The sequence below is a fragment of the Pelecanus crispus genome, chromosome 10 (genome assembly GCF_030463565.1).
Source record: "Pelecanus crispus isolate bPelCri1 chromosome 10, bPelCri1.pri, whole genome shotgun sequence".
NCBI lineage: Eukaryota > Metazoa > Chordata > Aves > Pelecaniformes > Pelecanidae > Pelecanus > Pelecanus crispus.
In genome coordinates this window covers 26,286,018-26,300,011 of record NC_134652.1, presented here as the reverse complement: position 1 = coordinate 26,300,011, position 13,994 = coordinate 26,286,018, and the positions used below count along the sequence as shown (strand labels likewise).

The window sequence follows — 13,994 nt, the reverse complement described above, 5'->3', positions numbered from 1 at the left end:
TTTTTATCCACACAACGAATGCCTCATTTTCCCGTGAAACAAGGATGAGTAATCAAAGTCACCAAATCTTAAATGTTATATGTCAGCTCCATTGTCTGCAAGATGGGCAAAATGCTCTTCAGTCAAGGTTTTCAAGAAAGTTAAAACACTGGTCTGTAAAGTGGCCAGGAAAAATTTAAAACAGGAAAAAAAAAAAAAAAAGAACAAAATGAAAATTCGAAGTTCAGAGAAATCACAACATGTGATTTTGGTGGAAAACTTCTTAAGAGTGCTTGGATCAGGATAAGTCCGTGTATGCCTTTCGCCTAGATCAATAAAGTTTCCAGGTGTGCAAACTAACTGTATAAAAGCTATTCCACTGCCCCTAAAAGTCAATTGAAAATCTGTTGCTTCATTCAAAAACAGGTAAGATTTTCAATGGCCAGCCTGATTAGGACAAGCTATAATTAGCACTGTGCTGTGCAACCAGGCACAGAATTCAATAAATTTATTCTCCTTGTATTTTAACATGATGAGGTTAGCGTCAGCGTCAACTAACATTCAGGAACTAGAACCAGAATCTGTAAATTCAATGTGATTTTGAGGGAGCAGATGAAACTGTGCTGCATCCTTTTTCTTTGACAAAGGGAGCAGTTTTAGAAACTCAATAGGCAAAAAAGTTCAGGATTTCTTACAAAATATCCCTTTGGCCTATACATTTCTGGTAAGGGTGGAGACAAGGGGAGAAATATTAGTCCTTCTCTGAAAACAAATTATTAATTCTTTTTCCTGAAATAACTCATAAACCAGCTACAAATTGGTCATGTTCTTAGTCATTAATGAAGAGAGAATGACTGATATGCTTGAGCTTTTAGGACGTGACCTCATCACTACCAGCCCCGTGTGCCTCTTGGACCACAATCTGGCTGATGTTAGTGCCGGGGAGGATTATTATTCTAATGCTCTGGTGTTCTTGACCTGTCAATATGTTGCAGCACAGAGTCTCTCTTTTAGCTCAACAGGAAAGGCAGGATTCAGCTGCTTAAACACAAGCTTCTATGGCCATTCTAGCCACCTTAGAGTATCTGGGCCCGGCCTCCCATGGTGGCTCCAGGAAAGCTTGCATCTCCCATAGATACTTATCTGCCATCCCTACAGAGACCTGCTGTATATTTTAGGGTATCTGAAATAGCACTAGACTAAGATTTTTAGGCGCTTGCATTGTTTCCAAAGTGATCAAAAATATTAGCCAATACCAGGTACATTAATTTTACCTCCCCTTTTGTTCCTGTCCTCTCGTTCCATCCAACTATAGCAACACTAAAAACAATCTAGCATTCATTTCACAACAAGACGCTATATGATGTGCTTGCACCACATTTTATATGATGAAGACATGGACCTTTATCCCCCAATAGAATTTAGGTCTTCACCCCTGAACTTGTAACCTGCAGATTGCTGTAGAATGTTCTTTTTTGACCACGATCCCACTGATGTCAAAAGGAAACACATGGAAGATAAAATCCACTTCTGTAGAATCAGGGACTGCAACATTATCACAGACCATCATTAAAGACATCATCGTGCAACCAAAAACATTTTGCTAATGGCAAGCAAAACCAAAGAATACTAGGGAAACAACAATTTGCAGAGAATGACATGCTGAAGGCATTCTATTTCTTACTTGTTTATTTACTACTTTGGTCTGGATATAGAAACTTCACTACCACAAAGCTGTCAACTACATCATAAGAGAAAGTTTCTTGAAAGATTTACATTAATGAAGGAAAGAAGTATTTCAAGGCAGAAAAGAAGAAAAAAAGAATATAGTCATTTGAATCACAAAGGCCTGGTAAAATGCTCCAAATAAATACTTTCTGTTCAGCTTCCATGCTCCCTAAGAATCAAGGAGAGGGGAAGAAGGCAAGAGGAATTAATGAGGAAATTTATAGCAGAGAAATAGAAAAGTACCATGGAATACAGAAAAATTACCCTATAAACTCTGGGGAGAAGGTTTCAGTAATTTAGATCCTAGGATTTACCAAGAAGAGAAGGAACTACTGAAAAACAGCCGAGTACACAGAGGTGTAATGACAACTATAATAATCTATATAACATGACTTGCAATTATTCATTTCATGGATGTTAAATTGAACGTCAATGTTCAATTACACAAATCTTATTATCTAAAACTCTATAGAGTTTTAGCTTTTTTTCCTTCTTCAGAATATCAGCAACCTAAAACTATGTGGCAACATAAGTTGGTGTGAAAGAACGAGTCATAATTGTGAGAGAATGATATAAAAAACTATTTAAAAGTTCACACAATGTTGCTTTGTATGTGAGAATCACCTTTCTAAAAACCACGCAGTATAATATAACCTCTGCCAGGGAGGGATGCCAATGAACTTAATTAAGTTAATGTAAAATACAACTCTGTTTCCGTCATGATCTTCCTGATAGTATGTTGTCCCATACTGCAAGATACAGTGCTGGGAAGATCACAACAACAAATTATTCTTGCCTTCATTTGCAGTGGCCCTTGTGGCCACGTTTATCTCTGACAGCTGGTGACCTTTTGATGGGTCAGTGAAACAGTGAAGCCAGGCCTTAACACAGCATACATATACACTGCAGAGCTTGCTGCGGAAACTATATGACATCCAGTCATAGTCAAAACAAGCAATAAATATAAACTCAGCCATGACAGTTCTTTCCAACTTTTGAACCAGCTGCTTTGTATTTACAAAATTACAAGTAGACCCTTTGGTAGTGGTAGTTTGCCACTGATTTTCTCTCTCAGAAATCTTGCTGTGACAAGCAGCTTTCAGGAAAAAAACGCATATTTTATAATTGGAGCTTTGTTTCATGGCTAGAAATAAACATATATTCTAACCATCAAACTACTACTATTTCAATGGGAATGACTCGTCAACATGATTGAGTGTACATGAGACATATAGTGCCTCAAAGTCCGGGAAATAAAAAAAAAAAGAATCACCTATAGGAACAAAAGAATAGACATAAGCTGGTCCAGAGTTTTGCCAATGCCATATTAAATACAATTTTCTTTTTTTTTTTTAAAAAAGCAACATATGAACAACTCCTATGCCTAGTAGTAGTGTCATCTGATGATAAGATCCATCACACTATTTTTTTCTGAATAGAGGAACTACAGAAGAGTGCAGTGAGCTCTGCTTGTACAGCAGCAGTGTTTCCATTTCCAAAAGAAAAACAAACAAAACTTATAGGATAAAATTCTAACCATATTGATCCATTGGGAATTTAAACCAATCATGATTCTTGCCCTACTGTCTGATATCATAGTATTACATTCTGCTGAATGGCATTTTGTTAAGTAGACCGAATAGGCTGAGCACAAGACAAAAGCCACACCATATGCTTGCAGCATCTAATAATTGAAGTTTCCATAGTTCTGAACCCACAAATAGAAAAAAAAATTAACAAAAAAAACCCAGCAGTAATAAACAAGTTGTCATACTAGCTTCTTCAATTAAATGGATGTGTTAATGGTATACAGTGCCTATTGCCATTCATCAGAGAACCTCCAAGTGCTTTACAAATATTAGATAAGTCTTACAAAGGGATCAATTTGCTCACTGCTACTGAAAGACAGACACCTTTCAGGTGCAAAGTAGCAGCTGGTTAACTAGCACACTGCAACACTACATAACAGTTTAGGGCAGAAGGTGGAGAAGAATGCCTTAGTAAATTGAGACTGCAGAGAAATCCATAGAGGCAGAATGTAATTACCTGAATTGGAATCAGGCCAGGGCTCCAGGAGTAACACCCCTTCCTATGTGAAAAGTGCATTGGGATCATTAATGGCTAAAAGGACACTGGCTTCATGACAATCATATACTTTTTTCTAAAGGAATAATTTTAGGGAAGAGACATCACCTTTTGCATGCTGGATCTTCAATAGCAATTAGATTCTGAAATGTAGTCCACATAATACCTTCCCAAAGAACTAAATATAGATCAGTTTTTCAAGAATTATCACCACAAGAACAAACAACGAAGAAGAGTCTTTCCCCCTACCCTTACACACATATGACCCACACATGTCTATTCTTCCTTCTTGATAGCTGGAATTACAGCAGGCTAAACAAAGATAATACATTCCTTTGCTATTTCAGCAGCTGATGTTTGCAGCTTAGTCCCCACTGTTTAAACTCATTGCTTTTCTCTCATTTACCGACTGAGGTTCTTTCTCTCTGATCATGTGACCTGTTATAGATGAAGACCCAAAATACAGCAAAAAAAGTCAACTCCCTTTAAATGTCTTAGCTTGCAGATTCAAGTATTGCACGCAAGCTTCTTACTTTCCAAGCTCTTTGTAGCTCAGATTCCCATCTTCAACTTCACTATCATAACTGTCTTTGCTTCCTCTTTGGATACTGACCTGTCTCTTCCCTCTGTTGGCTGCTTTTTTCCCAAGCCTGCCTTTCAGTTTGCTTTACTGCAGCTGCCCTTGCAAGCACTTTGAAGGCAACTCTTTACCAGCTGGCCTTTAGGAGACTGCTCTAGATCCTGTTATTAATTCTACCTTTTCCAGGAGCAAGAGCTTCTTCACATGATGCACAGATTCACAGCCAGATCAAATTTATTGTTAGGTTTCTTCACTAGGACAACATGCTATGTAGCAAGTGCAACACTGGTTTGCTATTGATCATATGCGAAGACAGTGGGATCTATTGCACAATAACTTGACCAAATAATGGAGTCTATAGCTCTCCTTCATATGCACATTTAATTTGATATATAATCAAAGGAAATGTAAAAGAAGCTATCGCATATTGCTAATTACTGAATTATTTCATCCAAAGACTACATATTAGGCAAGATCCAAACTACAGTAGCACTGCTTGTTGACCTGTATCCTTATATACTGTATGTTCACAGGTCCACATATCATGCTCCACAGTGTCTCTCAGGTATCTCCTATAGAACATCATTAGGCATTTGATGAACTACCAGCTTTCTGCTTATTAGTCTAGTATATAACTTTTCAGTCACACCCTTAAGCCCCTTATTACTTGCACAGCTACAATAATTAGATTTCCCATTTCTTAAAATCTCATGTTACTAATTTAACCTATAAGCACCATGAGATGTGGTTTCAGATCTTATCTCTCAACATTGAATCAAGCCGTATCCATATTTTGGGAATTGATTTTTTGTTGCTACAAAAATTGAGAACAGCTTTAGTGACCTTTTTAAAGGCTTCTGAACAAAGTATTCTTGAATTTATGAATATCACAGCTCAAATTCCATTTCTGGATTCACTGTGCTTCGTGGTGAGCTCACAAACACATACACATAGCAAATAGACAGCTATTATTGCAATGTGACTATCAAGGGGACATACAGATACTCTCAGAGACAGAGAGGTAGGAAATACTATCTGATGTTTCAAGGACTGGATCATATCCAAAAGCTTCTGCTGGTCGTCTTTTCAACTAATTCAGTAATACAAACCTACAGGAATCTAAAAGTCCAAATTAAATAAAAAAAATAAGAAAATGTGTATCAGTATACCATAAGGAAGCGGAAAACAGAAGGAAAAATCTAAGGTCATCTCTCAGTTCTCCAACACCTTGAGCACTTCTTAATGTTGGAATTTCACAATGCTTTTCTTATTGCTTATTCTACCGCATTGATCATCATACCTATTCCCCTGCAGGCCAAAGAAAGGCTTAGTTCAAGATGTCATGCCCCAGTTTTAGAAAATAAGTAAAATCCACCAGTTTAGAAAAAAATACACAAACACTATTCACACACAATTATTTCATAAAATTTTTATATAGGTATGCTTGCTTACATTTGGTTTGGATCATGGGATTTGTTTGAGATAATGGGATTTTAAAAATGAAAATTTTTAAATTACTGAACTTAGCTCTGTCAGCTTAGTTCTAGCAAGTACCACTCTTGTATCTGGCAGATGCTACTCAGCAATGTTTTCTTCTAAACCACCAAAGTGTTCATATATATAAATTCTTGCATTATTTTTCATTTACTCTTTTTTCCTAATTTTGATGAGTCATTAGGGGATTATGAGCCAATCATGTTATGGACTCTTGCCTAAAATACTTAAACTTTCCAAAGAGCAAAATGGATACTTCAGTGTGCCACATAGTAGCATGACTGCTACAATGACTTCGAAGTCAGTATTATTTACTGCATCACAATCTAGGTTGAAGTCTTATATTCATGACATTGTTCTGGTTTAGTTCGTGAAACCTTGACATCTGGACGATAAGAAACCCAGGTATGTAGAAGCTCTCTCAATAAGGTATCTTACTAGCTGGCAGTTCACTGACACAATGATTCTTTACACTTTAAAGCCCTTTGCTCTACATCTACTTCAAATGCTGTAAGTTCATAAGCCAAGACCCCTACACAATGGTGCTGGTAAAAGGAAAAAAATTGTGAGCAATGCAGATGTTCTCCAAAGATTTATGTGTCACCTTTTATTTACTTTTTAAAACCAGTCCCATTTTCCTAATTTGGGGGGGGGGGGGGGGGGGGGGGGGGAAGGTCCATGAGATGCATTAGCAAAAATGCCTTGCCTAAATTCTTGGAAGCAGATAGGTTGTATCTATCAAAAAAAAATATGATTTTTGTTAAATAGTTAAGGACAAAAATTACTAAAATCACTCCTTATGCTTCATCTGATTTTAATAGAGTTTGAAAAAGCATGTATCAGCATTGGTCACTTTGATAATGAGCTTTTCCTATGAGCCAAAACACAAGAATACTGACAATGATCTGAAAGCAACACTACAGACTTTAGCTCACTTTATTTCTTAAGCTGTACTGCCTAAATATTTACTCTTCCTATCATAATAAAATAATCTCCCTCTACTGTCCAACTAACAGCGTGAGCAAGAATCATATACACTCATTACATGAAAGGCAGATATTAGACTTGCCTTTCTGCTTAAGTGTCTCCATCTTAGTTCCTTAAAGAACAAATGCTATGTCAGGTTTTATAATTATAACTTGTGATGAAAACAATGCATCTGAGGGGAACAAAAATTCAAAACACCTATACTGCCATCTTTTGTTGTACAGAGATTCCTTTATAGCCAGTGGACAAGATGCTCTTGGTGAAATTGCAAGAAAGCAAAATAATTTCACATAATATTAAGTCAGTTACTTGGAAGTATACCCATAGATACCCACTGGTGATTTGGTCCTATAAGCTGCAAGACTGTTACATGTGACCAAATGCACACTGCTTGCTTTTGTCACTATAAATAAAACTGATAAAAATGTTAACCTTAAAAATGCAGTAAGCTAAAAAATAGTTGTTGGGCAGAGGGGTTGCAAAATACTGGGAAATATATGTATTTTACAAAAGCAAGTGCATTGACCCAGTATTAAGCAATTAAATTTATATTTAAAGAGACCTACGACAGTGTGTATCTATTCATAGCAACACACTTGTCCATCATAATGGACATATCCACATTTTATCATCTAGATTAAATGATCATGAATATAACCTGTAAAATATGAAATTATTGTGTGCTTTGATACCTTATATTTTAATTTTGCTTATTTATATCACATGCAATGTAAAAATATGGAGTCTTAACATATTCTCAAATCACATTCTGTTTTGCATCTCTAAGTTTTAAAGATGAAACAGTTGGAAGCACGATTCATATACCTATAAACCAGAGAAGGGTACAGTTTTAAATAATTATGTCAAGAAATGACAACTGTACTCTTTGTAGAAGCAGGGATGAATAATTACAAAGCTGGGACATAATTAAGCAATTTTGAGTGTTGTATTCTTGAGCTGTCTTTCTGATGTGAAGTGCTGTCATGCCCAGAAACACACTTCACACTGGACAGGCATCTTACACTTTGATCTACACTTATGCCACTGAAATGAGGTCACGGTCTGGTCATTAAACAAGGCTTCCTCATCTGGCTCAATGCATCTTATCCAGCCAGGCTTACCCAATCTTTATTAAAATCAGGCATGATACAATGTTCAATATTTTGACAAAAGAAAACATAAACATCACAGAATAATGAAGTTTAGCTCACTTACATAGTGAGATGGAACACTGCATTGTAACGTTAAACTGTTTTCTAATAAATGACTGCATCTTTCCTTAAGACAGTCATATCACAAACAGATGCATTTTAAACAAAGGATGAAATGAAGCAAAGCAGAAGAAAGTGCAGTGTTCTGTTAAAAAAAAAAAAAAAGAAAAAATAGGGGAAAATGAAAGTAAAAAAAATTTATACAAAATAAAATATTTATGACTTAGTGATGACTGGTGATTGCTAGATACTTTTGCATTTGAGTAAACACAAGCTAGTCAGATGGAAATTTCTTGCTTTTATTCTCATTCTGTGTATTTTTTCTTGGTGGGGTATTTTGCTCTCCCAGGTATTTCATGTCAAGACTAAAATGAAAACAACTCCCCATATCACAGCCTCTTCAGATCATCAGTCTGCTTTTTATGCTGAATAAGCCATACCATCTCCTGCTTATCACAATGGGGAAAAAAACCGCACCTAACTTAGGATTTTTTGGGTTTTCTGCTGAAAAAGCAAGTCCGATAGGCTCACTGTTGTTACTACATCTGGCAGAACAACATTTCCATGTAGTATCCACCAAGATAAATACTAATCACTCCAACTCCATTACTGGCAAGCATAGGCTGACACAGTGGCTACTAGCTTAGGGGGAAGAAAAAAAAAAAACATTCTTAGGAGGGTCTTATATCACTGGGTCAATTTCTTAAGAAGTTCTTCTGATGACCAGTTCTAGATGCGCTGCAGTCTTCCTCTTAGTTTGGATCAAGATGTATTCTCCTCTAACTAGTTTCAGAAAGCTTACAATATATTACTACTAGCTGCCTCTTAAATTTGGCTGAAGCTGGTCAAAAATCTCAACAACTATGCGGCAGGGGAACTGATGAACAGACAGAGAGCACAAGATTCAGGAAACCTGAACACTGAAGAATAAAACAAACATTATGTATTCAGTATACAACATATGATAGAACTTGAAAGTACAGTTATTGTGCACATCATCTTTGTGATATATAGAGGAATGCTGCTTGTTATGGTCTTTGAGTATAGCTATAAATAGCTATATACATACACATCTGCATCTGAAAACATATATGCAGAGGGGACTCTATGAGAGTTCTCAGACATAAAAAGAGTTTGTACGCATGCATGCTATAAGCATGACTATCCTAGGAAACAAGTACAAATTCAAAACTATTTTTAGAGGTTTATAATATCTGTTCTGCATCCTATTTAATATTTAAATTAGCCACTTCTGTAATATGTATACAATATTGTATGATGAGAGTAATTTTGTAGCACCTTAAGAAGCATTAATTCATGCCATGAAGAGCATTTACAATGACTTTACCATCAGCAGTTTGTACCAAACCATATATAAAGAAGAAAAAAAAAACCCTTTAGTATGGCAATAACAACAGTAAATTTGAGCCATCTGCAAATTTGCTGAAATAAATGTATGTTTTATCATAAGACTTAGTGGGTAAATAATTCAAAACAATACAAAAGGTTCAATTACAGATATAAAAGATAAAGATGTTATCCCTACATTTGTGAAGTAATTAACCCTTAGCTATTGACTTAAAAACAGGTTTCATCCAGAAAAGGAACTTCAAATTTAAGAAACAGACACTTTTTTTCTTCCCTTACACTATCAAGTTGCTTAAAATTCAAAGAGCAGCCTCTTAAATGAAAAATCTAAATGCTAATAAAATTTTAAAAACCACTTCACCAGATCCAAAATCTGATTAGATAAGAAGAATTATAAAAGAAGACAACATACGCATACTGTATCTAACACATTTCAGCTGTTGCATTTGGCCAGATTCAGCAAAGATGGTTTGCTGTGAATAAGAGATCCACAACAACTTAGAAATAAATTATTTCATTTATTGCATATATGAAGCTGAAATAACTAAAGGCAGTGGTAAACAATATATCAAAGCTATGCTTGTATCAGAACTGTTAACATTTTAGTAGTTATAAATTAATCAGTCTGAATTAATTTGTTATGCACTGCAATTGTACTTGTGATAATACATTTATCTAGCAACACCGTTATGCTACCAAACAGTGCATTTCCATAACTGCTACATTATTATTCAGCATTATTGGAAATCTGCAATAAATTATTGATGGTATATTTTAGAGAACAAAACAGCAAACAGAAAGCAAGTAGACTGAAAACTTGAGTGGAGTTTTAAGAAAGATCTGCAGCACTAAAACACTCTGAAGCTCATACTGCTGTTATCATGTATGGATCAACAATGGAAAAAGAAGGTAAAGCGGAAAATTCACATTCGCATTCTGTTTGCATCAGCAGTATGCAACATGCCCAGAGTTGATGCAAGTGGTATCAAAAGCTCAGATTCCTGAAACTGTCTCTCTGATGTTGTCAATGCTTATTAGCAGGACACCACATTAAGTAACATCATACAAAATTAGAATCAGCTGGTCCACTAAAAGTGAATAAACACCATAGGTGTGAGCTCTGTGATAGACATTTGTGTTTAACATACAAGGCAGGGGATAACTTGTCAGAAAAATTGCATTCTTTCACAAAAGCATATCACATAGTTGTTACATATCTTCAGACAGGGTAAAAATATTCTTTTAAGCTCAGTGACACATATTAGTTAGTTTGTTATATGAAACAGAGGTTGGAAACCAGAAATTTGATAACATAACCACAGTCCATTAAACAGATGTAACAGTAAAGTTTGATATTAAACCACAGAAAAATTACTGAGGCTTTTTGCCCCTCACCTGACCACATTTACCAGTCCTTTCATTTGAAAGGTTTTGTCTGTTACTTTAACGAAGGATGCAGCCAAGCTTTTGGAGTTATTTTAAAACAGTGTTAACAAATCACATTGTTGTTACTTCTTCCATTTACTCTCCTACCTTAGCATCCTTGGGCTTAACCACTTTCATGAAGGCACCTCTTACCAAGGCTTCCTCTCTCTCCCTCCTGGTTACTTTCCGAGTATCGAGAAATTTCAGGTTTGTCAATTTGTGCAGGACAAAATATCTGAGAGGTAGCAAAATGTAAATAGTTAAAATCCAGTAATAACAAAGACATGCTCACAAACTAAATGATTAAAAAGTAACAGCAATAAACATCAACAGCCTTTGTTTCCTCTCTCCATTCCCCTTTTCCATGCAATGTAGCTTATGTAAAAAGTTACTATACTTACTACTCTCTCAAATAAGCTGCCCATTAACAATTTAATACTGAGTGGATCAAACAGATAGGAAAATTATCACCATGGGCATGTATGTTCTCTATAGGTATTAGTGAGGGACAAGGTATACCCAGAAATAGAATAAATTCAAAATTGTTTTGAATTGCCAGTTTGGAAAAAGGATTTTGAGTGATTCCAAAGATTCTATCCCACATTGCAGGGGAAAACCAATCTGAGACATGGGAAACCGCCAGCTATCTTCTCTGAAAGAATTCTCGGAAAACATTCATTTGCCAACACTTCTTCAGATTTTTATTATATTTTCCTAAAAACACAATGATCAGCAACATTAGAGACACATGAACAGCAGATGAGGGAGGAGTGTAATTTCTCTTCTACCACACATCCTAAAACACCATCCTTTGTCTTGAAAGGAGCGTATGTCATTGTTCAAAACTCTTAACATTAAAAACAAAAGAATCTGTCAAGACAAAGCATGGAGAGTTATTCCTGATCTCTGCTTCCCAGGACTACATTTTGACACAGGCATCATTTGGAAGATTTCCGATTTGGTCCTGCCAGAGAGACAAGGTGTCCTTATGGCATATGGCTCCCAGTTCAGGATTAAATGCAGAAGCACACAGGAGGAGACTATTTTTATGAAAAATATTTTAAGAATTCAAAGTTCTTGTTAGGATCCGTCAGTACTGTATTCTATTTATCCTTTTTACTCAAGGTACAACAGCTTTTTAGCCTCAAAAAATACCACTGGCTCCCTGCTTGCCAAAGGAGAGAACATGGCAGGTCAGAAACAAAGTAAGGCACACAACCATGGCAAATCAAAATACCTAACCACCTCAAGTACATGTTATTTACATTTATTCAACCGAATGTGAAGCAGACATTGCAAAGTGAGGGAAGTGCCAGACTTTCCCTGGCAGGGGGTAGAAAGGTGATTGATAATGTTTCCCGTGCCTAGCTGCTTTGCATAAAACTTCAGTCAGCCAGCCTCCTAATCATACCAATCCCCTCTGACACTGGGAGGAAGAAGTTGAAGTAGTAGAAAACTCTGCATAACATAACATTTTGCAAAAGAACACCAAACAAACAAACAAAAAAAAAGTGTTTTACAAGGTAAGAGTTATCTTATAATACTGTTCTGAAAAGACCAGATAAACATGTGAAAAAGACTGTAAGACTCCCCTTCTACAACCAAGCAAAATTTAATGCTGCAAAGAAACCTTCCCATCAAGTACACCTTTCCTCTGAGGCAACAGCTTCATAAATTGTTAACAAGTGAACTGAACATGCTCAGACAAGTTTTAAACGTGAATCCTCAATGTATGATTTTCAATGGTATTAGAAGAAGAAAAAGAGACAGTCACTTTACAAAACAGAACGTGTCCTAAGACCATTTATTAAACAAGAGCTACAGATCTATGAGACTGGCACATTCTCAGGCTCCTCCCAGCTTTCCTGGCTGCCCTTCCAGTCCTCCCTGGCATTTTGCTGGCCCTTATCTTTCAGTGGAGGAGAAGCTATCCATCTTGCATTACTGGCAGAAAAGCTCTGATGACAACAGATTCTTTCAAATGAAGACATGTACAGAAGGAAACAATATGTCAAGAGTGAAGAAGAGTGAAGCTAAAAATGAGTAAAGACACCCACTAAGTGTAGGGTGAGAAAAGATGAATATTCAGGTGAAGAAAACATCAGTATTAGAAAATCAGCAAATGTTTAATGATGGAATGAAATACGCCATTGAAAAGCAGGCTGCAACAAAAATGACAACAGACTAAGACAGCACTGTCATCTATGCTGACTTTGGATCACAGCCGTAATGTCAGTCTCTCAATCATTTCAAAGGAGCTCAAAATTATAATAGCATTCCTTGATACAAATGTATTTTTGTATTTTTAAGCCATCCTGACTGCACTTCAAAAAACACAATTAGCACTAGTACTTGCCAATTCCAAAAACAAAACCAAAAACCCTAACCACATAAACCAAACAGCAAACTACCACAAGTCACAGGTTTGGAGTTGAATTTTTTTTTTTTTTTTTTTTTTTTTTTTTTTTTTTTTTTAAATTCGCACTCCTTAAGGAGAGTAAATATTAAAAAGTAAGTATCACAAAGGTTATCCCACCAGTAGAACAAAGGTATATCAGTTATTAATTCCTTTAAAAGGTGATTCAAAATACAATCCCAATTATTCATATTCCTTTTACTAAAAGTGGGATAAAAATAATCTTTATTATATGAAAATATTACGACGCTTTTTTATTAAATGGCTGAAGAAAAGCATTGGGCTTCCTGGATATATTTTAGCTAGAAATATGAAGATGCAGCTTCAATCTAAATGTAACACAAGTTTGCCATAAAAAAAATACAGGAAAGGATTACCAAAGCCCTGGAATGAACACTTTACAATATCAATTCAACCCTTGTAAATTTAATCCAGGGTTATTTGTTGCACAAAATCTCTTTACTGTGATGTATGACTTAGTTACTAAGGTTATCACAGCAGTATCCTAAAGTTGCATAGTACATAAAACATTTCAGTTAACAATGCAGGAAGGTTAACTCCCACAGATAACCTACTATCAGAGGGTTAGACCAGATGACATGCCTCTGTCAGCTTTCAGGAGCTATTGATGGTTCAATCAGTTTGTTTTGAAGGTAAAGTACAACAAAAGGGCACTAAACTTATTCAAACTGTCAACAGGGACTATCTGGAATGTTGCTTG

General features: G+C 35.9%; 1 protein-coding gene across 2 annotated transcripts in view; it reads right to left on the bottom strand.

Moving 5' to 3' along the window:
• The window catches only part of LRMDA (leucine rich melanocyte differentiation associated), a 690,354-nt gene that overhangs the window by 273,337 nt on the left and 403,023 nt on the right, over window positions 1-13,994 (bottom strand). For both annotated transcript variants that reach the window (XM_075717814.1, XM_075717816.1), the window contains one exon: window positions 10,966-11,092. In XM_075717814.1, the coding sequence (XP_075573929.1) occupies window positions 10,966-11,092 (127 nt within the window). The remainder of the gene's footprint in view (window positions 1-10,965; window positions 11,093-13,994) is intronic.